This window comes from Podarcis gaigeae (assembly GCF_964106915.1).
Source record: "Podarcis gaigeae genome assembly, chromosome: 5".
In the NCBI taxonomy this organism is placed as follows: Eukaryota; Metazoa; Chordata; class Lepidosauria; order Squamata; family Lacertidae; genus Podarcis; species Podarcis gaigeae.
In genome coordinates, this window is record NC_139681.1 from 100,687,393 (window position 1) to 100,712,743 (window position 25,351).

At 48.0% G+C, this 25,351-nt stretch overlaps 1 protein-coding gene across 4 annotated transcripts in view; it reads right to left on the reverse strand.

Moving 5' to 3' along the window:
* The window catches only part of LOC310844740 (putative cation-transporting ATPase 13A5), a 60,000-nt gene extending 38,204 nt beyond the window's left edge, over positions 1 to 21,796 (reverse strand). Inside the window, exons 1-5 of one of the 4 annotated variants that reach the window (XM_083739230.1) lie at positions 21,615 to 21,796; positions 11,436 to 11,609; positions 10,137 to 10,280; positions 493 to 563; positions 320 to 400 (exon numbers count right to left, since the gene is read on the reverse strand). In XM_083739230.1, the coding sequence (XP_083595356.1) occupies positions 320 to 400; positions 493 to 563; positions 10,137 to 10,280; positions 11,436 to 11,609; positions 21,615 to 21,677 (533 nt within the window). In that variant the 5' untranslated portion in view covers positions 21,678 to 21,796. Of the gene's footprint in view, positions 1 to 319; positions 401 to 492; positions 564 to 1,869; positions 1,927 to 10,136; positions 10,281 to 11,435; positions 11,610 to 15,452; positions 15,771 to 21,614 lie in introns of those variants that run through there. The other 3 variants (XM_083739231.1, XM_083739232.1, XM_083739233.1) reach the window with 3 other exon arrangements.
* Between the last annotated feature and the right edge of the window lie 3,555 nt (positions 21,797 to 25,351).

Consider the following 25,351-nt stretch of genomic DNA (forward strand, 5'->3'; position numbering starts at 1 on the left):
AAGAAACAACAATACGGAAATTAATTAAATGTAAGAAGTAACTGGAAGAAAATTTGGTATGAAAATGATAAGAATGTAAGAGCATTGGGCTAAAAGGGAAAATAAGGGAAAGTTTAAGCAGAAGTAGCAAATTGTTAAAGAACCAGAAGGGGACGCTGAGGGAAGTCGCGGGGTGGGGAGAGTTTTGTTCTGTTTTCTTTTATATGATAAATGTGTTGAATATTAAATTGTAGAATGGAATAAAAATGTATTACAAAAAGAAAGAAGGGATTAAATTGATTGGACTAGATGAGGAGCAGCTCTGCCCCGTGGACCACACCTGAGCGCCTTCTCCTTCCTCGTCAGCCCGTCTCCAAACTTGTGATGGATTTCGTAGCAAGTGTTGGAGTCCTCCAGCGACCTAGAAGGAGACAAGGCAGAAAGGTGAGAGGGCATTTCAGCCAGGGCCCCTCTGACCCCTCAGAGTCTCCAGCCGTCAAGTTAAAAACTCACCCGACTCTCAGGAACTGCTTTTCCGTGAGGTCCCAGACATAACGGATTTTTTGTACATGGATGTATCTCACCTGTTAGAACAATGCATGGTTACGGTTATGGTTATTTATTTAAAAGCATCTATAAAATGAATGGATGGCGGGGGGCAAATGGGAACAATGATTAAATTAACTTATTGTGAAATGATACCTATAAATACCTATAAATTAATATGTGCAAATACATATAAATCAGCAGATTTCTTTGGGTATTTTTCATCATGTTTCGGAATGATAAGTTTCACGATAATGTTCCGCCCTTTGCTGTCTTTATGAATATTTCTTTGGTTTACCTTACTGAATCCAAAATTAAAAATTAAAAGGCTGTAGCTTCAATGCTTGAATTGTTGCATTGGACTGGATGGCAAGAGTCATCTTCTCCAACCCCCTGCAATGAAGGATATTCAACAAAAGAATCCCTAACAGATGACCACCCGGCCTTTGAGATCTTTGGGTGAAAGTCATCGCACAAATGTAATAAATAGCAAAGCATTCGTAAACAATAAAACAGTAGAATACACAACCAAATTGAATAACCACATAAATCACAACAAGATCTAAAATAAATATACAAAACCTTACAGCAACTCCCCCCCCCAATTATCCTAAACCAGAGTCTGTTCAGCAACCTCAGCTTTTGTGGTTGGAGTCTCTCCTTCCATCCATCTCCCAGGCTAGGTGGGAAAAGGCCTGCAAGGCAGGGAGATGGTCTTCCAGGACTCGCAGCCAAGAAGGTTTTTGGCCTCTTCAGGAGAGACTGATGGAGGATGGAGTGAAGAGTGAGAGGGGGTGGTAGTTGTGAAGGAGGGTTGGTTAGATCAGAAGTAGAGGAGTACTGTAGAGGAACAGCATAAAGATGTGCATTGTTACCATTGTAATTACCGTATTTTTTGCTCTATAAAACTCACTTTTTCCTTCCTAAAAAGTAAGGGGAAATGTGTGTGCGTCTAATGGAGCGAATGCAGGCTGCACAACTATCCCAGAAGCCAGAACAGCAAGAGGGATTGCTGCTTTCACTGCGCAGCGATCCCTCTTGCTGTTCTAGCTTCGAGATTCAGAATATTTTTTTTCTTGTTTTCCTCCTCCAAAAACTAGGTGCGTCTTGTGGTCTGGTGCGTCTTATAGAGCGAAAAATGTGGTAAGTAAAAAAGAAGCAGGAACATTTGAAACCACAAACGTGAAAGACATCTGAAGGCAGCCCTGTTCAGGGAAGTTTTTAATGTGTGACATTTTGATGTATTTTTAATCCTTGTTGGAAGCTGCCCAGAGTGGCTGAGGAAACCCAGCCAGATGGGCAGGGTACAAATAAATTGTTGTTGTTGTTAGTTGTTCCCCCCACCTTCCCCATGTAAACAGGGAGGTGGTTTTTTGGGGGGCGAAGGGGTTCCTGATCCTCCCATGGAGTTCCCAAGCAGCTCCCACGATGCTCAATGGCTCTGAATGTGCCCTTGTTCCAAAGCTGACAGAGGCTGGGAATCTAAGCAAGCCAAGGGAGATAAGGACACTGGAATGTGAACTGGAATGTGAGAGGGAGGAGGGGCAGCCCAGTGGCAGAGCGTCAGAAAACAGAGAGCAAGCGGAAGATAGCAAAGCCCTAAATAGCTCAGAGACAGAAGGGGAGAGGCCGGGAATAGCCAGCCCAAAAACTGGAAGGCGCAAAAAGGTCGGTGAGAGGAGGGGGAAAGAGTGGAAGCAAAAGGGTTTTTTTTCCCCTGTTGGAAGAAGAGGAAGGGGCAGAGTTTAGACTCGGCAACTGCTAACTTGGAGTCAGACACGGAGTGAAGGAGCTCCGGAGTGATTTATGTGTTTGAGCAATAAACCTGAGATAATTACTGCCAGTGTCTCGCTTCTGTGGGAGAGCCAAGCCATTACAGCCCTGCTTGCCCACTGAAGCATCCCAGCCCATAAGCAGGTATGGACCTCTCTGCTGTGCCCCACATAACTCTGCCGTGTCGGCAGGGGGCGAGGATGGTGCCCTTGCCCCACTGCGCAAGCTTGTCATCTTTGTCCAGTGTGCTCTGACAGTGACCTTGGCACGACAAGGGCTTGGAGACCTAGAAGTCAGGAAATTTGCCCCAGGGAAGAATTTTCAGAAAATCCTTTTGGGGTCCAGAGGACCACTTGGCATCTCTAGCCTCTGCGAGACACAGTATACAATTTTACACATCACTTAGGAAGACAAGCGAACGAATGCCAGTGTACTGGAAGAAGCAAAGATCCCCAGTGTCAAAGCAATGATTCTTCAACATCAGCTTCGTTGGACTGGTCATGTTGTGCGGATGCCTGACGATCGTCTCCCAAAGCAACTACTCTATTCCGGACTTAAGAATGGAATGTGTAATGCTGGTGGTCAACAAAAGAAGTTTAAAGACTGTCTCAAGGCAAATATAAAAAAATGTAGTATAAACACTGACAATTGAGAAACACTGGCCTGCGAATGCTCCAATTGGAGAACAGCCTTGACCAAATGTGTCATGGACTTTGAAGACACTCAAACTCAGGACACAAGGAAGAAACGTGCTAAGAGGAAGGCACACTTGGCAAATCCACACTGTGATCAACTCCTGCCCGGAAACCTATGTCCCCACTGTGGAAGGATGTGTGGATCCACAGTCACTTATGGACTCACTGTTAAGACTGTGTTTAGGGAAGACAATCTTGCTTGGCTACGAGGGATCGCCAAAGAAGAGGAAGCTTGCAGAGGCATCTGAATGGCCACTGGGATACAGGATGATGGCTCAGGGGGGGGTCTTTGGCTGGATCCATCAGGCTCTTATCCTCCGACGGTCACCCGGGAGGGACAGCTTCCAGAGTTGACTGCAGTGACCGGAAACATCCAAGAATCTGCAGCCCTTGTTCATCCTGGGTCTCCTGTTTGCCAGCCTAGCAAAGTGTGGGGAAAGTCGCCCTGTGTTTGGCTGCCCCTCCTGGCCCACTTCCTGCTTCCATGCCTCGCGAAACTCAAGGCTGTTGGAGATAAGCAGTGTCCAGTGCACAGCGGAATGATGAAAAGTACGTGCCAACATGCTCTATATTACTTTATTTACACTTCAAAGCTGGTAATTTACAGAAAACATCTTCCCTCTGCCGGAGCAGAGAAAGGCATCCTCTCTCCTCTAAAGCACGGAGAGAATCACACTGAACTGCAAAAGAACAGTGAAAAACAGGAAACCAGTGTACGTCACATCCAGTCTCCGTTCCCGTGAGAAAACCCAACAGCACTTGACTGTGGAATGTAAACATTGTCTTGTGACAAGCACTTCGCTGCTCAGTGAAGGAAGCAGAAACCAACATCCTCCCCCTTTCTGTGAACATCACTGGGCAGCGTGTTCGTACAATATCAGTACAAACCCAACTTCTGCACATAGGTACAGTGTTGATCCCTTGATACAATCTTGGACAATACATCAGCAGGAATTTCATTACCTGGCATATAGGACACCGTTACGAGTCCCTTTTGAATACGTTCCCTAGCATGTTGCAACTTTAATTGCAAGTGCTTCGTGCTTTGCTTACAACCTTCAGAATTCAGCAAAGCCAAACATGCTTTGTTGTCCTGGTAAACCTGGATTGGACATTTGACAGGAATTTTCATGTCTTTGCACAATTGTAACAACCATTCACAATCCTTAAGTGAATAAGACAGTGCATTCAGTTCAGCTTCACAAGTACTTAAGCTAACTGTTGTTTGCTTCTTGCATGACCAATCAAATAGACCCTGATTGTACTTATAGCAAACTCCAGACGTACTTTTCCTGTCTGTAGTGTCACTTCCAAAACTTGCATCTGCAAATACCTCAAGACCACCAGACTTCTGATTGTTAAATCTCAGTCTGTAATGCATAGTGCCTTTCAAATACCGCGCTATGCGTTTCAGAGCTTTCCAATCCTTAACAGTAGGATTGTTGACTTGTCTGCTTAGCAAATTACAGCTAACAGCAATGTCAGGTCTTGAACATCTGGCAATGAAGTTTAGCTTGCCTAGCACACTTCTGTACAGTGTAGTATCAGAAAATGCTTCTCCAGTGTCATCTACCTGATAACCTGTTGTCATCGGTGTGTCTACAGGGTTAGCATCCATCAGGTTTAGTTTGCTTAACACATCAGCAATTTTACGTGACTGGTGTACTAGAATGTTACCATCTTGATCTCTCTCTATTTCCAGAGATAGGTAGTTGTTTACCTCACCAAGATCTTTCATGTCAAAGTGCTCTTTCAATTGAGCTAGGGCATTATTGTACATTGTGACATCCTTCCAAAAGAATAAAAGATCATCAACATAAAACAAACAATACAGTTTCTTTTGTCCCTCCTCTTTGACAAATACACATGGATCAGCTTTCCCTTGCTTAAAACCTAGAGAAAACAATACTTCAGTGAGTTTTGTGTGCCAACACCGTGCACTTTGTTTGAGACCATAAAGGGACTTCTTCAGAGCACAAACAAATCCCTGTTTTACCTGTACGCCATCAGGTGGAAGCATATAAAGTGATTCATCTAGAGATCCGTACAGAAAAGCTGTATTCACATCATGGTGACTAATGTGTAGATTCTCTTCTGCAGCTAGCTTGAGCATAAGCCTAATGCTCTCATACCTCACGGTGGGTGAGTAGGTCTTGTGATAGTCTTCACCTGGTACCTGTGCAAAACCTCTGGCTACCAATCTGGCTTTGTGTCTGACTATCTTGCCATTTTGATCTGTCTTCGCTTTGAAGACCCATTTGCTTCCAAGCAGTTTCATTCCTGGAACTACTGGAACAAGGTCCCATGTCTTGTTCCTTTCCAAGGAATCAAGCTCAGCCTTCATGGCATTTAACCATGGCTCAGCTTCCTTTGAATCCAAATCCTGGATTTCTTGGAAACTTGAAGGTTCAAACACCTTCTTGGAGCTTTTAACAGCTGTTACTGCTATCTTAGCAAACTCATCAGCAAATCTCTTTGGAGGTCTGCCTTTTGTCGCTCTCTGTGACCTACGAATTAGCCTTAAGTCTTCAATACTCTCCTCTTCCTTCTTAGGAGAAAAGTGACCTATTGTGAACAATGGTTCCTCCAATTCTTGATCAGAGCTTTCAGAGGGTCGCATAGAGGCTTTCGCACTCTTGAAATCCTCTGAATCACCCGATTCAGTTTCAGACTCAGAATCAGAACCTTCATCAGTGGGTGTGGGTTGTTGCGGTTGCTTTTGACTATCCTCAGTTTCATCACTGTCATCAGGATAACATTGGAAAATTCCCACATTCTCCCCCCACTTGGCATTGTACTCAACACTTCTTGTGAGCTTAATTTCCTTAGAGTCAGTCATCATTATTCTGTAAGACCCTTTCTGATAACCTAGAAAGATACCATGCAATCCACGCTTGTCTAACTTGGAGTTTTGTGGTGAGTGAACCCACATGTCAGAACCAAAAATTTTCATGTGTTTGATGTATGGCTTCTTGCCAAACATCTTCTCATAGGGGGTACAACCAATCGCTGAAGATAACCTGCGATTATAACTGTAAGTGAAACATGAGAGAGCTTCGGCCCAATAACTCTCTGGAAGATTGGCATCATGCAGCAAGGTTTTTAACCCTTGAAGCAATGTCTGATTTGCTCGTTCTGCAAGTCCATTCTGCCATGGCGAGCGAGGACTAGACAAATCGTGTTGAATTCCTTTCTCAGTCAGAAAAGCTTCAAACTGCTGAGAAGTGAATTCTCCCCCGCGATCACTGAAAAGAGTCTTTACCTTCTTACCATGCACATTTCCCAACCAAGCACAGAATTCCTTGAACCTTGGAAAAGCCTCTGATTTCTGCTTGAGATTGTACACTTAAATATACCTGGAAAATGCATCAATGAGAACCATGAAGTACCTGTTTCCACCCAAAGAGGGCGCTAGTGGTCCAACCAAATCAGCATGAACAACCTGGTATGGTTCTGTAGGTTGCCTACTAGACACCTTACCTTTCGCAGCCATTTTTACCTTGTTTGCTGCGCATGCCTTGCACTTCATGTGGTACCTGCAGGGTTTAATAGTCATACCTTCAACCAAGGCAGGCATTTTAGATACTGCCTCAAAATGCAAATGACCAAATTTTCGATGAAAATCGTGAATACATTCTGCATGCAAACTTTTGTTAGAACCTGCAATGCAACAAGTGTCATCCTGCACAACATCATCAAAATACAAAACATACAAACGATCAACATATTCAGCATGCAATACATAATCATTTTTCTTTGTGATGATGCACCTTTTGTTCTTAAAGGAAACGTCAATTTTCCGCTCATTCAGCTGTCCAACGCTGAGCAGATTATGCTTGGCATCTGGCACATAAAGCACATCCTGTATCGATAAGTCCAAACTGTGAAGAACAACAGTTCCGTAGCCTTTACTGGGAATTGTGTGGTCATCCGCCTGGTGAATCGCACCTTCCTGCGGTGTAAAAGACACGAACAGTCGCTTATCGTTGCACATGTGGTGGGTCGCCGCTGAATCAACAACGAAGAAAGATCTAGATGTCTTCTGGACCTCTGCAACCTTTGGAGTGAAGCGTGAGACCATTGCCTTGTGCTGCGTTGTCCTGGACACCGGACCTTTGCCTTTGCCTCGGCCTTTTCCACGCGATGAGCTTTCGCTGCGCTGCTCTGTCTTGGCCCTGGGATATCTGCATTCCCTCTTCATATGGCCTAGACGTCCACACGTGTAGCATTTCACTGCCTTCAAAGCTTTGGCGCCATCTGGTGGTTCCACTGCACTATGGGATGACGACTGTGAAGTCTCCCCCTTGCCCATGCAGCTATCACCCTGGCGGTCTGCTTCATTCTGAATCATGGCAGTATCACAGGCTACTGTGAGTTGAGCATTTGGCTGATTGGCATCAAATTCCCCACTTGCCTCATCCAGCCTTCTGCAGCTAGCCATCATGACTCTGGCATTAGCCTTCTGCGTCATCTCTGCTGCTTTAAATCAGGCTGCTTTATACATGCTGCGTCTGTGTACAGCTGCTTCAATCCAAAAGCAAATTCAAAAGTACTTTCGATTTCCAGCCTCTGCCTGTGAACCTGTGCCTTTCTGCTTAACTGCTTTGCTTATCTGCAGCTGCTTCAAACCGCATTCCAAAGGCAAGGTCAAAAGTGAAAGTTCTCTCTGCTGTCTTAAATTCATGCTGCGACACTGCTGCAGCTGCTTTACTTTCGATTTCCCCCAGCATAGGAAAAATTTATCCTTCTAGCCTTTTGCCTGTGCCACGGCAAAACCGGCTATAAAAGTTCAAAGTTCAGCCATAAAGCCATTAATTAGAAGCTGGCAGGCTGCCCGGAGCTGTAGCACATACCTCATCAAATCATCTTGACGCGCAGAGATATCGTCCGATCCGGCCCTCTGCATTCCGATCCTTTGCCGGCACTCCAATTCTTTGCTCCTTTGTTCCTTTGCCAGGAGCCCGACTTCTGGAGTCCATTCTCAAAACACTGCGTTTTTCTGGGCCCGGAACCAAATATTGGAGATAAGCAGTGTCCAGTGCACAGCGGAATGATGAAAAGTACGTGCCAACATGCTCTATATTACTTTATTTACACTTCAAAGCTGGTAATTTACAGAAAACATCTTCCCTCTGCCGGAGCAGAGAAAGGCATCCTCTCTCCTCTAAAGCACGGAGAGAATCACACTGAACTGCAAAAGAACAGTGAAAAACAGGAAACCAGTGTACGTCACATCCAGTCTCCGTTCCCGTGAGAAAACCCAACAGCACTTGACTGTGGAATGTAAACATTGTCTTGTGACAAGCACTTCGCTGCTCAGTGAAGGAAGCAGAAACCAACAAAGGCCACCCTCGCCGGGGGCCTGCCAGGACCCTGGGAAGGTGTGACTGAGCGATGGAGGGAGGCCCTGGGAACACAAGTGGTTTGCAAGACACTCCACTGAGCAGAGCGCTTGTGGTTTGCAGTGCAAAGCCCAGGGCTTCCTCAGAAAGGAGTCTGGGGCGTGCCAAAGATCCTCTGCCATTGTTCCGTTGTCAGAGGAAATCTGGCGTAAACATTGCGTCACCCTCCGCCTTGATTTTGGAGGCTGCCCTTCCCGGCTCTTGACCCTTGCGGTCACGCGGCTGGCACCGGGGCACATTCACTGGCACCGCGGCACGCCACCTCCAGCCGGGGGGAGCGTGGGAACGTTGCCCCAGAGCTCCCCTCCCCTCAACTCCATCCCTCTGCTAACAGGCAGAGCAAAACTCGAGCCCTCTGGCTTCGCTCCAGGACGTGGTTTTTCCTGTCTGTTTGCAACACAATCTGTCAATCTGCTCCAGTATCAGCTGAACCTGCTATTGCATCTCGTGCTACTGGTGTGTCCGTCCTTCCGCTGCTGCTTGGCAAAAGCCCCTGGAGGGAGCACCCAGCGGGGCAACACAGAAAGAGTTGCAGCCCAAGATTGTGGGCAGAGGACAGTTGCCTTCCCCCGTTCCCCACAAGGGCCGGCAGGATTTGGGGAGGGGTGGAGAGGCAGCGATGCTTCTGGAAGCCACAAGAGGGGAGAACATGGATCTCGTGTTCGAATCCTCATTGCAGATTTCCTCCAGGCATCTGGTTGGCCACGGTGAGAACTGCATACCGCCCTTGATAGGCCCCCATTGGCCTCATCCAGCAGGACTCATCATCTTTCTTCTTCTTCTTCTTCTTCTTTGGCGATCACTCATAGCCGAGTAAGATTGTCTTCCATAAACACGGACCTCCTCTCAGTCTCCTCTTCTCAAAGACTCAGAGAATTGTAGAGTTGGAAGGGACCCCCAAAGGTCCTCTAGTCTAACCCCGTGCAAGGCAGGAATCTCAGCCAAAGCGTGTCAAGACAGATGGCCAGGCTAAACATCTCTGGCCCCCTCAAGGACTCCTCCTAAGACTTGGCTTCCAGACCCTTCACCATCTTTGGCACCCTCTAATCTGGTCCTTGAGACTCTCCCAGTCGCAATGTGTGTTCTCCTCCTTCCTTCCTACAGAAAATGGAGGAGTCCAGCTCGGACAGGAGCAAAGGCAGCGTGCAAGTGAGCCGCACCATTGTCAAGCCAGACAGCAACGCCGCCCAGGTAAGTGCCGCACCTGCCCCTGAGCGGCAGGGGGCAGCTGGCATCACAGCATCCGCTCAGTGAAAGAGCTTCTGGGGCAAAGGAGCCTTGTAGCTTCATTTGCGCATCTGCTACCCCGGGCTTCTTTGGGACGGAGGCAAAGGGAAGGTTTTTGCTGGAAGATTCAGGGCAGATGAAAGGAAGTCAGTAGCGCAGCCTTGACCAAAGGTGTCTTGGGCTTTGAAGACACTCGAACTCAGACGCAAGGGAGAAACGTGCTAAGAGGAAGGCACGCTTGGCAAATCCACACCGTGATCAACTCCCGTCCAGAAACCTATGTCCCCACTGTGGAAGGATGTTTGGATCCAGAATTGGCCTCCACAGTCACTTACGGACTCATTGTTAAAACCGTGTTTATGGAAGACAATCTTACTGGGCTATGAGGGACCGCCAAAGAAGGAAACAATTTCCTCCGATCTAGAAAGGAAGGGGCAGGGAAGGTGGGGATAGAAAGAAGCCTCTTTTTGGTGCCCACCACTCATTTGCCGGCTTGTGCCAAGGAAAAACTCACCGTCATTCCAGGCTTCATGATGGCCCTGCTGATGACGGAATCCTGGTCAGCGCCGAAAAGGAGGTGGTCCAGCTTTTCACTGTCCAAGATGCTCTGCAAATCCAGGTGGATCACCTTCTTCCTGGTATATTTCTGAAACTCATCCTAGGGGAGGGAAAACACAGTGTGAATCCAGTTGGTAATTCACAATCCGGTTAAAGCAGGACAAAAAATGCAGCTATTCATACAAGCCTGAGGGCTCTTCCACACTCAACTTCTGCCCTGCTCTTTCCAGGCTGAGGGCCACACTTTAGCATTCTCAAGGCAAAGCTTAAAAACATAGTATAAACACCCACAATTGGGAAACACTGGCCTGCGATCTATCCAATTGGAGAACAGCCTTTACCAAAGGCGCCATGGGCTTTGAAGACACTCGAACTCAGGACACAAGGGAGAAACACCTTTGTTTTGGGTTCCTCCTCTCTCCTGCGTGGGGGATCCTGTTGCAACAGTTTAATAAAGATCAGGCTTCCTAGCTGCTTTGCTTCTCAATATTCTCTGCTTGGCCTCTGTTCTTTTCTCCTACCAATAGGTAAACCACTTAAGGACTCTTGACAGACTCTTGGATACCCCATAAGAGAAAAGGAGCAGGTTTTTCTTATAACACTATTGATAACACATCTAGCACCTCTGTGATGCGGTGGTCTGAGCCCAAGCAAATTCTCGGATTACTCATTTTATACACATCACTTGGGAAGACAGGGGAACTAATATCAGCGTACTGGAAGAAGCAAAGATCACCAATGTTGAAGCAATGATTCTTCAACATGCGCTCCAACTGGAGGACAGCCTTTACCAAAGGAGTCATGGGCTTTGAAGACACTCGAACTCAGGACACAAGGGGAAAACGTGCTAAGAGGAAGGCATGCTTGGAAAACCCTCACTGTGATCAACTCCCGCCCGGGAACCAATGTCCCCACTGTGGAAGGATGTGTGGATCCAGAATCGGCCTCCACAGTCACTTACAGACTCACTGTTAACACCATGTTTATGGAAGACCATCTTACTTGGCTACAAGGGATCACCAAAGAAAGGAAAAAACTTCCCTAAGTTTATCCCATCCTCTTTTAAAGCCCTCTGAATTGGTGGCATCACTGCCTCCTGTGGGAATGAGTTCCGCAGGTTAACCAATTCCTGGGTTACCGCCCAGTGAGATGTGGGAGACTCGGCCTACAGGAAGCTCTGTGATTCCCTGCCTGGCTGTAACCTCTGGGGATGAGAACTTGGGGAAGCTGCCTGGGAGATGCAAAGGGCACCCACCGTTGTCCGCAAGAGCACGACGTCGGCCTCTTCCAAGTCGCAGGGCACGCAGTTGGCCCACACGTCCCACTCAGGCTTCCAGTAGAAGAGGAGGAGGAGGACTCCGCAGGACAGCATGTACCCAGCGAGGCACAGGGCCCTCCGGCACCCTTTAGTCTTGTAGCCAAATATATCCTGGGGGGAAAGATCAGTGTATATCAGTATCAAAGTCCCTGCATCATCAGAGCTGCAGGTGGAGGAAATGGACAGAGAGAAGTGTTCCTCCGTCTCGTGTAATCAGTGCCAGATTTACATATAAGCTAAACAAGGTATAGCTCAGGGCCCCACACTCTTGGGGGCCCCCAAAAACTGGATGTACATTTCCAAAATAGAAGATAAAAAACAAATAAAATAAAACCTACACGCAGCAACCATGTTTTGTGCTGTGTAGGATCCTATGATGTAAGTCATGCATGTCCAACAGGTAGATCGTGATCTACCAGTAGATCACTGGACGTCTGCAGTAGATCACTGGTAGATCCTTGGCTCCCCCCAAAGAAGCAGAACAACTGTGGCTCCCCTAAAAAAAAGCTCAACATTTTACCTCCTCCCTGAAAAAACTCAACTACTTTGACCTGAACCCCCCAAAAGGGGGTAGATCACGGCCAGTTTTTAACTCTGTGAGTAGATTGCAGTCTCTAGGGAGTTGGCCGCCACTGATGTAAGTCATGGCCCCCGCCTGTTAGCCTGCAGCCTCAAATATCCCTGGTTTGCTCCTTTCTATATATAGGGCGCCTACATTCTGCACGGACTGGTTGCATGGAAACATGCGCAAATGGCTTGAGATACCTATGAGGTCCATCAATTACCATATAGCATATATTCAACACAAAAAACAGTGACCATTTGTTGTGGACAAAGGACAGCTGGACATATCAAGGGCCCCATTAGCTTCAGGAGCTGAGGGCCCCATCAAACCTCAATCCGGCCCTGCGCATAATACTAGTCGAGCCCCTTCCGATTTATTGCTAAAGAGTGAGCTTTCTGGGGCAAAGCGGTGGGCCAAAGCCAAAACCGCTCACCGGAAGAAATGATGAGGAAATAATGCTATTAGACGGTTTTCGTAATAGATAAGGGTTTGAATAAAAACTCTGCGGGAAGTCAGTCTGGGAAACAAAGTTGCTATCTAATTTGAAGTTAATCTGAGAAGTTTTGGAAACTTCATAAAAATTTTATGGGGGGGGGGGAGGGAACCCACTCAGACACATGTCTTGGAAGCACAGGACAAGCGGGAAAGTGCTCAGAGCCATGCACTTTGGCGCAAAGCAAGCAGGAGTGAGGAGAAGCCCCAACCACTTCTTCTCTCTGTCTCGGGACCACAGCCGGAAGGGCCCTGATCCACCCTTTGCACCTCGAGAGCAGGCACACCAGTCACCTGGCGAGAGGAAGCCTCTCTCTATTCCGTTCCAATTGCAGAAACGATTTCTAAATGTGCATCTAGCGGTGTGTGCCAAGGAGCACATGAAGCTGTTGGGCAAATTGGTTTTTATTCCGCATTTTGTGTTTTCATCCTGTATTTTTATGCTGTGGACTGCCCTGAGATCTACAGATGAACGGTGACATACAAATTTAATAAATAATAATAATAATAATAATAATAATAAAGGTCCTCTTTCGGAGAATGGTTGTTTTTTTTGGTGGGGAGGGAGTTGATGTGTCACTCCTACTGAAACCAATTCCCTTACACACAATATATATTTATATATAAATATATTTTTATATATTTATACACACACACACCCTGTTTCTACAACAGTTTATGTGGAGAAAGACACTCCTTTACCATCCTTTACAAAGGTCCCCCCCCCTTCCTTCCTTCTCCCTTCTGAATTTCTGGCATTATTCACACACAAATTGTAACTGAATCCCAAACCGGGAAAATTTAAAATAAGGCGTCAGTCTTAAGAGGCTTCCTTGAAAATTACATCCATCAAAACAATACACTTGTTCCTATTATTGTTGTTGTTGTTGTTGTTGTTGTTGTTGTTTCTATCCCGCCCATGTATTTCTACCCCACTCTGGGAGGCTTCCAACAAAAGATTTTAAAAAAATTAAAACATCAGTCATTAAAAACCTCCCAATACAGATGTCTTGCAAATGTCAGAAGGGATGCCTTTGGCTGCTTCTGAGTCTCCCCAACGCAGCATTTATTTATTTGCTAATATTTCTCTCCCGCTTACACTGACAGCCAGTGTGAGAGCCAGTGTGGTGTAGTGGTTCAGAGCGGTGGACTCGTAATCTGGGGAACCGGGTTCGCGTCTCTGCTCCTCCACCTGCAGCTGCTGGGTGACCTTGGGCCAGTCACACTTCTGTGAAGTCTCTCAGCCCCACTCACCCCACAGAGTGTGTGTTGTGGGGGAGGAAGGGAAAGGAGAATGTTAGCCGCTTTGAGACTCCTTAGGGTAGTGATAAAGCGGGATATCAAATCCAAATCCAAATCTTAAAGGGGTGTAAAAATGGGGGGGGTAACTGTGCCCCTGAAGGACCAGGTGCGCAGCCTGGGAGTCATTTTGGACTCACAGCTGTCCATGGAGGCGCAGGTCAATTCTGTGTCCAGGGCAGCTGTTTACCAGCTCCATCTGGTGTGCTAGATGAGACCCTGCCTGCCTGCGGACTGTCTCGCCAGAGTGGTGCATGCTCTGGTTATCTCCCGCTTGGACTACTGCAATGCGCACCACGTGGGGCTACCTTTGAAGGTGACCCAGAAACTACAAGTAATCCAGAATGCGGCAGCTAGACTGGTGACTGGGAGCGGCCGCTGAGACCATATAACACCGGTCTTGAAAGACCTACATTGGCTCTCAGTACGTTTCTGAGCACAATTCAAAGTGTTGGTGCTGACCTTTAAAGCCCTAAACAGCCTTGGCCTAGTATACCTGAAGGAGCGTCTCCACCCCCATCGTTCTGCCCGGATGCTGAGGTCCAGTGCCGAGGGCCTTCTGGCGGTTCCCTCATTGCGAGAAGCAAAGCTACAGGGAACCAGGCAGAGGGCCTTCTCGGTGGTGGCACCCACCCTGTGGAACGCCCTTCCAGCAGATGTCAAAGTGATAAACATCTACCTGACATTCAGAAGACATCTTAAGGCAGCCCTGTTCAGGGAAGTTTTTAACGTGTGATATTTTACTGTATTTTTGGTTTCTATGGAAGCCGCCCAGAGTGGCTGGGGAAACTCAGCCAGATGGGCGGGGTATAAATAATAAATTATTATTATTATTATTATTGCATTTACAGTGGCACCAAAAACCCCCCTTCTGCAAAAAAAGGGGGGAATAATAATAATGATGATGATGATGATGATACTGTAATAATAATAATAATAATAATAATACTGTAGCAATATTACTGTAGTAGTAGTAGTAGTAGTAGTAGTAATAGTAATAGTAGTAGTAGTAATAATAATAATAATAATAATAATAATAATAATAATAATAATAATAATGTTTATAGCCCACCCATCAGGCTGGGCAGCTCCCAACAGAATATTAAACAGAAGACAACTTCAAACATTAAAAACAGGGAAGGAAGAAAAAGAAATCAGGGACAGCCCTTTAAAAATGTGTTGGTTTTGGGGGGGAGGGGTTGTTACTGGAAGGTCATTTTCTATTTTGATGGTGTATTTTGTGGTTTTAGATTTTGATTTTATTCTGCGAACTGCCCTGGGACCTCTGGGTTTAGGGCTCTAGATGAATCCAATTTAAAAAACTGATTTAAAAATAACTGGAGACGCGAAGCCATGCACTTCCTGGCCGCGGCAACCCAGTCGGATGGGCAGCATATAAATGACATTATTATTATTATTATTATTATTGTTGTTGTTGTTATTAATTCCTGCCCGCCCCATGCTGCCACTGCCAAAGGCCCCCCCCCAAGGCCCCCTCCTGCTTCCCAGGCCTGTTGGCTCCCCAGTCCCAGCCTCTGCCCCCCCGTGTCTCCCCGTCCCCTGGGGGGTCCCCCTGCCCACCCCCCGCTGGCACGCACTTGGGGGCATCTGGGCAGCCTCTCGGGGGTCGAGGGGGCCGCTCCGCTGTTGATGAAGCTGATGCTGAGGAGGCGGCCGCGGGAGCTGGCGCTGGCCACCGACGACGACCGTTTGGCCCCCCAGGGCCAGGGCAGCAACCAGCGGAGCCCCCTTGGACTGGGCTCCACGGTGCCAGCGGCCGGGCCCCACGGCCAGCTGGGGAGGGAGCCCCTGACACCGCCCCACAGCCAGGAGGAGCCACCGGGGCAGAATCCGCGCCAGGCAGGGAGGCCGGGGGGGCCAGGGAAAGATGCTCAGAGCGAGGACCGGCCCATCCGTCTCCATCGCCCGCATCCCCATCGCCATGACGACTTGGGCTTCTTATATCGGCGCTCTGCCCCCCCCCATCCGCAGCACGACAGTGCAGAAAGGGGGGCCCGAAACACACGTGACCCACACCTTGGGAAGGTCGCCGGGGGCTGGATCAGGCCCAGGCCTCCTGAGATGCAGGGAAGGAGCCCAGCGAACCCCCCGGGGTTATAAGAAAATAACTGCTCCTTTTTCCCTTAAGGCAGGCCCCACAAATAAATAAATAAAAGGACACATTCTACTCATGTAAAAATACGCTGGTTCCTGGACCGTCCGCAGGTTGGATTGAGAAGGCGATTGGGCCGGATCTGGCCCACGGGCCTAAGGTTGCCGACCCCTGCCTTATGGGGTACCCAAGAGCCATATAGAGTCCTTAAGTGGGTTCCCTATGGGTAGGAGAAAATAACAGAGGCCAAGCAGAGAATATTGAGAAGCAAAACGGCTAGCAAGCCTGATCTTTATTAAACTGTTGCAACAGGGTCCCCCACTCACCACACGCAGGAGGGAAGAGGAACCCAGAAGAAAGGTTCCCTACCGATAGGGAACCCCTCCAGAACTCTGTGTGGGCTCTTGGATACCCCATAAGGGAAAAGGAGCAGATTCTGTTTACATTCCTCTGCCTTCAGATATCAGCAGGTGATTAAATGCTTACCTCGAGCTGCTAAAATAAATTAATCCCTTCCTGGTTCCTGCATACCAAGCTCCCGTTAAAGGCCAGGAGGCAGCTAGGCTGGTATGGTTGCATTTTGCTGACAGCTTTCGCCTGCCGCTGTGGCAGGATCTTTATCTCTTGCAATAGCTTGCCCTGGCGGTGGAGCACCTGTGGGTTCAACACTCTCCACTTCAAAAAACGAAATGGCTATTTTATTCCAGCAAAGAAACGTGGTTCAGGGGATAAGGCCTCTCTGCAAAAGCTATGCTTAATGTGCACAAAACCTTGTGTGGAGGTTTGCATTTGCAGAATGGCTTTGTTTGCAGACGAAATAAATTTAAAAAATTAAAAAATTGTCCCGTAGCAACTTAGAGGCCAACTAAGAAGGTTCTGGGTCTAAGCTTTCGTGCACACTTCTTCAGATACACTGAAACAGAAGTCATCTGTGTGGGATACATGTTCGCAACTTGCAGCGTCCGCAACCCGTAGCAGTGCATCTGCGCACGTGCGGGTCGTGATTTGGTGCTTATGTGCATGTGCAAAGTGTGATTTAGCGCTTCCGCGCAAGCGCAACCGCCGAAAACTGGAAGTAGCCTGTTCTGGTACTTCTGGGTTTCGGCTGGTGCGTAACCCAAAAAAACGCAACCTCAAGCGTCTGTAATCGAGGTATGACTGTATATAGTGGGAGGGTGGGGTTTTTCTGAGGAGGGTAGTAGAAGATGGGTGATTAACTCAATGGGTATGGTAAACCTGTAGAGGACTGCAATTAGTACTACAGGAAAAAGCCAGGGATACTATGCAGATTGGGACGCGGGTGGCGCTGTGGGTTAAACCACAGAGCCTAGGTTTGCCAATCAGAAGGTCGGCAGTTCAAATCCCTGCGACGGGGTGAGCTCCCATTGCTCGGTCCCTGCTCCTGCAAACCTAGCAGTTCGAAAGCACGTCAAAGTGCAAGTAGATAAATAGGTACCGCTCCGGTGGGAAGGTAAACGACGTTTCCGCGCACTGCTCTGGTTCGCCAGAAGTGGCTTAGTCATGCTGGCCACATGACCCGGAAGCTGTACGCCAGCTCCCTCGGCCAGTAAACCCCAGAGTCGGTTATGACTGGACCTAATGGTCAGGGGTCCCTTTACCTTTACCTTTACCTAGTATGCAGATTAGCATGTGTAATGAGACAAGAATCCAATATCTCTATTCAGACCAGGTCTCCATAGTTTTCAGTTTACTGATAAGTTGTAATTCAGCAACTTGCCTTTCAAGTCTGTTTCTGAAATTCTTTAGCAATAAGACAGCTGCTCTGACACCCTGTATTGAATGTCCCAGGAGATTGAAGTGTTCTCCTACTGGCCTCTCTGTCTTGTGATTTTTGCAGAGAACAGGAGCAGAAGCTAAAGCTGGGAGTGGGGAGAAGGGGGGGTCTTTGTTAAGATGGAGTCCGGTGTTAATGGACAACTCATCCCTGAGTGTCTGGGTCTGTCTCAGAAGCCACCAGCAGGTTGGGGAAGGGACTTGCCGCTGTCTGTCTCTCTCTCGCTGGGACCAAACAGAGAAGAGTTTTGGCCTGGACCAACAAGTAAGAACCTAAGAAAACTGGACCGCATTGCTAGTTGTTTAAGAGCAATGGGTTGGCTTGTATTTGCAACATTTTTGGTAACAAGTTTAAAGACGGCAAAAGGGGCTCCCAGATGAATCAAAGTAAGGACTCAGCTATACGCCTGCAAATACAGTGGTACCTTGGTTTTTTAACGCAATCTGTTCCAGAAGACCGTTCGAGTTCTGAAACATTCGGAAACCGAAAACTCAATAGCTGACCGCCTCAGGATCTTGTGCTCAGCGGAAGCTGCGTAGCATTTTCGACTGCTGAGACGCGTTCAAAAACAGAAGCATCTATTTCGGGGTTTATGGCGTTCAAAAACCGAAATGTTAGTCAACAGAAATGTTTGAAAACCGAGATACCACTGAAAAACGTTTAAGTGTGTTGCAAAGTGCAATACGCAAATTTGACACTAGATGACGATGGTGAGCTATGTCAAATTCAATGTTTTTCAAAGCTTTTTTTAAAAAAGCATTTTCACAGGGTTTTTTATATGTGTGTAGATTCCACCCAAGAGCCAAGTGGTGGGGATTGTTTTGTAGGTGAGCTCTTCCCTCCACACTTAGCTTCCACCGTCTGGGGCTGCAGGACAGATTTCTCCAGCTGGAAGGGGGGGAAATGAGCCCATTTCAAAAAGCGACTGATCTCAGAAGCGCCGTTGCAGCATGCAGGCAAGGCGGAGGAAAGCCTGGTGGAGGAAGCCAGCAGTGGCGCCGCTGCCCCGGGGGAACAACCGGCCTGCGTGGCACAGCCCTGGCACGGCCATCAAGGCACCGGGTGGTGCTCCCAGGTGAGAGAGCAGCCATGAAAAAAGCACACCAAGAACTCTGGCCAATATAAGTTTCAATAGTGGGAGTGGTCCCTACTCGCAAATCAATAGTCAATTGTAACAAAAACTAATCCATTCAAAAGTATGTATTCTGACAAGGATTGCAAACTCAAATAGAGGTTACAAACTCATAAGGATATGTATAACACAATAATTTGTTACAGTATTAGAGATAAGAGTTTATGAGTAGAGATAAATTCATGTTAGTCCATAGTCAGATTTGACGTGAAGATCTTAGTTTCAATCATTGAGCAGAAGTCAGAAGTCAGTTATGGATGTATTCACCTTCATCAGCTAATTTTTAAGGGGTCATGTAAGGTGAAGAATTCGTATAAATATATCCTGTTATTTTCTACGTTTCTCAGCGATAACAACTCAGTGTGGGTAGATCAACGTGTGTCTTGAGCTTTTCCCACTAATGAAACTTCTATTGGCCAGAGTTCTTGGTGTGCTTTTTTTGGGGTATATTTAATAACAAGAACTCCAACTTCATTAGAGAGCAGCCAAGGCCTTCGGATGACTCCCAGAAAATGAAGGTGTGGACAGAGCCCTTTCCCCACCTCCAGGATGTGTGGGAAAGATGTCTCCAGTCCTTCCACTGTGTGTTTCTCTCTGTCCCTCACAGGGAAGATGGAGCAAGCTTGTTTTCTGCTGGTTCAGAATCCACCTGACCCAGTGGATTCAAACTGCAAGAAACGAGATTCCGACTCAGCACTGGCGGTAAGAGCCATCCGACGGCGGATCCGACTCCCTCCAAAAGTGGTCCACTCTCCTCCCTCGGAGGTTTTGAGGCAGAGGTTGGGTGGGCATCTGCCAGGGTCTTTTTTAAGGTATGGTTCATGCATGGCAGGGGGCTGGTCTAGATGACTCTTGGGACCCCTTCCAATTCTATGATTTCACTACTGTAGTTAAACTTACAGACCATTTCCCATCTCAACGGGGTGTTACTGAGCTCACTTTGGGGGACGGGGGGGAACTGCCAAAATGGGGTGAAGCTGATCACCCCAGAAGCTGTGGAACTGAAGAAAACGTTGGCCAGGAAACTCTGGCTCATGACAGGAGCAGCTCTGAATCTCTGGAGGGCAGACGTGCTTTTCCATCCAGACCGCAAGAAGCAGAAATGTGGGCAAGGCCTTTGGCTGCGGGGGTACACTTGTAAGTTAAGTTGCATCCAGTTCCTCTAAGAGTTATGATGGATCATCGTCTGCTATTTGCATATCCTGTTCCTTGCTTTTCCCTTCCCCAAGACTCACTCCTGTATAATATGCTGATGATTCGTCTTGGATGTTATGGTGTTTATATCTCATTCTGTAAGATGCACCGCATTCACTGGTCTTCTGCACCCTAAAAGGCCTCACTCTGGTGGCGAGAATCTCACCACAGAGGCTGGAGGTGCCTGAGGAAGACCTTCTCTGGTGCCCTCAACTCACAGTGGTGGACCTGGTGGTGGTCACCTAGTGGACCTGGAGCTCCCTAGAGGATCCCAGGCTCAGGCAGTAATAGCTGGCTTTGATCAGCAGCCACGTCGGGAAGTTAGCCCAGAAAGTGCCAAACTGTGGAGTCCGTGAAGGATGAGACCCGCCTGCTCCCAGCTCCTGGCACCAAACAAAAATAGTGCTGGCACCTTCTGGACCAGCTGAAGTTTCCAGAGTGTGTTTCCAGAGACTAGAGACTAGAGGACCCACAACTCTACAATTCTGTGATTCTATGTGACCCCATCAAAGCCATTTACCCTAAACCCCCAGGAAACATTTGTCCAAAATTAAAGTCGGCCGAACAATCCGCCTAAGGCGCCTGCATCTTCCCTGGATCAAGATTAAATTCATTCTCCCTCATCCAGTCCAGCACCGAGGTTAAGAAGTTGCCCAAGATGGTCTCCTATCTACCGAGGCAGGAAGAATCGCAGAACTGCAGCATCGGAAGGGACCCCCAAGGGCCATTAAGCCCAACCCCCTGCGATGCAGGAATCTCGGCTGAAGCATCCCTGAAAGGCGTCTGTCCAACCTGAGCTGGATGTCTCATCCAGAGCCCTGTCACCCACACCAGCACAGTCTCTGTGGTAGCTCTTAAAGAAGGGAGTCAGGAAGTCAAGATAAGACCTGCAGGGCAGAGGAGGTGTCGCGCAGAACCTCCTTCTGCGCCCTCCCTGCAAGGAAGGAGTGGGACCACTGCAATGCTGAGTCTCCCCAAACCCCATTCCATACCCAGAAGGACACTGTGCTGAATGGTACTGAAAGCTACTGAGAGGTCTAGGAAAACCAACACACACCTCCTGGTATAGATCCCAGGAAGGTGACCCAGGCAGGGCCCAGATCAAAATGGACCTTACAGTTCTGCATTTCATCCAGAACCCCCTGGAGCCGAGGACCCGCTCCCTGCTCAGCCCACCTGGAAGCACTGTATGCTGCAACCTTTTGCTGCAGCCCCCCTTTTCATTCTCAGCAGGCACCAGCCGACTCGCCTGGCCTGAATCCATCCTTTTTAAAGAGGACACATCCACCTGTGGATTCCTGCCAAAGCCTTGAAATGCACAGGGAGAAAAAAGCAAGCCGTCCAATGTTGTCCCCTCCCCTCCCAGCCCCTCGGTTGTGCACTCAGGGGCGCTTTCCCAGTGAGCCAGCCTTGGGCAGGAGGAGCAAGCCTTCTTCTGGAGCCAAGAGCAGGAAGGAATTCCTGAGGTTCCTGAAGACGCAGCTGATTTGGGGAGCCAGAAAGCTCAGTTCTCCGCTGCCTCTTACCAGCTCATCCTCCTTTCCCTGGTTGAGGAGGTGGCGGTGGTCCTTCAGAAGGTCTCCCCCCATCAAACTTGGCGGCTGTCAATCAGTCCAGGGCGTCCTCTCCCCCAAGGATGGCAGCAGCAACCGAAGCTCCGGCTGATCTGAACTCGGGGCAGAGCAGTCACTGTCTCCATGGTGTTGCCGCCTGCCTTTAAGAGCACACGCCTTCTTTTAGCCAAACCTGCAGTGGAAAAAAACCTGTTCCAAACCTCTGGAGCCTTTCAGGCTTTCTCTCTCCCTCCGGTGTTATGCAAGACCCTGCAGGAGACACCTGAGGCGGGGTGCCCTGTCCAGGTGCCCAGGTGCCCTTTGACCCTCCACCGCCTCTGCCCCAGACAGAAATTCCAGCCTGGAGTTGCCTGGCATGCAGAAGGGCCCACCTGTTCGCTGGACTCCTGTCGCTCAGCTCTTTGCCAGCCCCTGCCTCACCCCCAGAGCCACATCTTGGAAGGAGAAGAGGGGAGAGATGTGTAGGTATTGTGCATTTGAAGCACATCCCCACCCCAAAGAAAATTCAGGGAATGGTGGTTTACCAGAGCTACAACTCCCAACACCCTTACCCAACTACAGTTCCCAGGATTCTTGGGGGAAAGGGGTCACTTGAGAGGGAGGGATATAATATTTTAAATATTGCTTTTGATCAACATTTGACACCCTGTTAAATGTGTTGTGGGGGGTTATTGGTTTGTTCTTTTCTTGTTTTTATTATGTATTTTGTGTTTTTAGCTGGTATTTTTATGTTGTGAACCTCCCTGAGATAGGTATACTACTACTAATAATAATAATAATGTAAATGTTTTTATTAATTTTTTCCAATAATAACAATAAGCACAACCCCTGGGAGGGATATAAATTGAATAAATAAGGGAGAAAATGTGCTCTGAATGTATGGTGTGCGATCAATGGAAGCTTCATGTTTCCAGTTCCATGTTTCCGGGTGCAAAGTGTTCTGCTGCTTGCATGAGTTTGCAAAAAAAGGAGAGGTTGTTAAGGACCCTGACAGACCATAATGTGTTACCCAAGAACTCTCAGTGGTTCTGGCCTGGAAAGCAGGATATGTTGTGACAGACTGAACTGCAAAGACAAGACATTGCAGAAAAGGGTTGGGTGATAATAGACCCCCATTTTCTTTGATAAAAGAGCTGGGAAAGATGCTAAACTCTCTGCCCTGCTCCTTCCTGCCACCTCCTGCCTTTGCAAAGCTCTCATCCAGCTTGGCTAATAGTCACAGAAGTGGTGAAAGGTTGGGAGAAATTCCAGGCTGAGATTGCCTGCCCTCAGGTGACCTAGAGGCAGCCTTCCTCCAGGACCTCCCTTGGAGTGGGGGCTCTTCCAGGACTCCATAGGAGGGACAAAGAACATCAGGAGAGCCCTGCAGGCCAGGGGGCCACCTAGTCCAGCCTGCTGCTCTCACAGGGGTCAACCAGATAGGGAAACCTGCAAGCAGGATTGGGGCCTGGGACCAACTCCCCACTCCCGTGGTCTCTGGCAACTGGGATTCAGAGCAGAGCATCATGAATTTGTCTCATCTTCTTTTCAAGCCATCCAATCAGTGGCTGTCACTTCCTCCTGTGGCAGGGAGTCCCATAGTTTAACTATCATATTTTTCACTCCATAAGACACGCTTTTTCCCTCCTAAAAAGTAAGGGGAATTGTCTGTGTGTCTTATGGAGCAAATGTGTGGTCCCTGGAGCCGAATTGCCCAGGGGCAAAAAGCAGATCATGCTTTTTCTTTTCTTTTTTGAAAGAGGGAAGGGGGGTTGAAACAAAGCTGCTGATCATTTGCTGATAGGGGAGAGAGATAAGGGATGCTAGAGATAAAGGAGGCTGCCTGGGAGGGGGAAGGTAAAAACAGCTAAACTTGCAAGGAGAGGAGACAGGAAGACTAAAGCAATGAGGAGAGAAATTAGAAGAAAAGGAGGAGCAAAAAACTGCTCCAGCTAACGGAAAGACACTAAGGCAAACAAGAGGGAAGGGTTGTGTTGAAAGGAAGAAGCTGATCGGTGGGATCGGGAGAGAGATAAGGGGCACTAGCGATAAAGGAGGCTGCCTGGGAGGGGGGAGGTAAAAACCCATGGATCCTGAGGATTTTTGCATTGGGTCACCCCAAATTCACTATCAGATCACATAGCATGTCCATGGCTACAGCCTGCACCAAAAAAGTCACGCACCCACTGTTGCCTGGGGCCGCAATGGCAGAAAAACGTGGTTGCAAAGCACGGATCCACATGGATTCACAGGATTTTTGCCTTGGGCTACCCCAAACTCACCATCAAATCACATGTCTGTGGCCACAGCATGAACCACAAAAATCATACATCCACTATTTCATTCAGAATATTTTTTTCTTGTTTTCCTCCTGTAAAAACTAGGTGCGTCTTATGGTCAGGTGCGTCTCATGGAGCGAAAAATACAGTATGTGCTGCGTGGAAAAGCCCTTCCTTTTAGCATTTCCGTTGCCTTTTTAGGAAGCTTTTCCAACTCCCCAATGTCCTTTTTGAGGCGAGGTGGCCAGGATTGGACACAAACGCTTTTCCTGCTTTCTGCCAAACGAGCCATCCCTTGCCCTTCCCTGCCAGGGTGCCCATCCCGCCCGCCCACCTCACTCTCTGCCTCCTTGTCTCCTTTTATGATCTGTGTGCTCAAGAAAACGGAGGCCAAGGTGGTGCCAGCCTGAAGGGAGGAGCTGCCCTCCCCGCTGCTAATCCCTTTGAGCACCTGAGATTTGATCTCCCTATGAGGATCTGATCTCTCCCGCGAGGATCAGTTTACTTTCAGCGAGGGCCAGCAAAGGTCGTGGGCCAGGAATCATTAAGGGTGGCACGGCAGGACTGCCAAGCAGGTCTGGCTGTGGGAGAGAGATGTCGACACCTGGGAATGTTGAGGGTGAGGAATTATGAGCGAAGTGCAGATTGGGCAATTGGCACTCATCCCCTGTGACTCACCTGAGCGGGTAGAGAAAACAGGTCTGGTGCCAGCATGAATTGCCCTCCATTCACCCTAAACCACTCGGGGCAGGTTGCAACAATAAAACACAACAACAAAAACAATAAGTTTGAAACGACTTACAATCACAGAAATCCTCTAGTTGTGAACGACCCTTCCTTGGGATTTTGCAATCCTGTAATGCTATGAAGTACGACAAGGCTGTATATTGTCTCCCTGTTTATTTAACTTATATGCAGAATTCATCATGCGAAAGGCTGGGCTGGATGAATCCCAAGCCGGAATTAAGATTGTCGGAAGAAATATCAACAACCTCAGATATGCAGATGACACAACCTTGATGGCAGAAAGAACCTTTTAAAGAGGGTGAAAGAGGAGAGCGCAAAATATGGTCTGAAGCTCAACATCAAAACACGAAGATCATGGCCACTGGGCCCATCACCTCCTGGCAAATAGAAGGGGAAGAAATGGAGGCAGTGAGAGATTTTACCTTCTTGGGCTCTGTGATCACTACAGATGGTGACAGCAGTCACGAAATTCAAAGATGCCTGCTTCTTGGGAGAAAAGCAATGACAAACCTAGACAGCATCTTAAAAAGCAGAGACATCACCTTGCCAACAAAGGTCCGTATAGTCAAAGCTCTGGTTTTCCCAGGAGTGATGTATGGAAGTGAGAGCTGGACCATAAAGAACTGCAAGAAGATCCAACCTCTCCATTCTGAAGGAAATCAGCCCTGAGTGCTCACTGGAAGG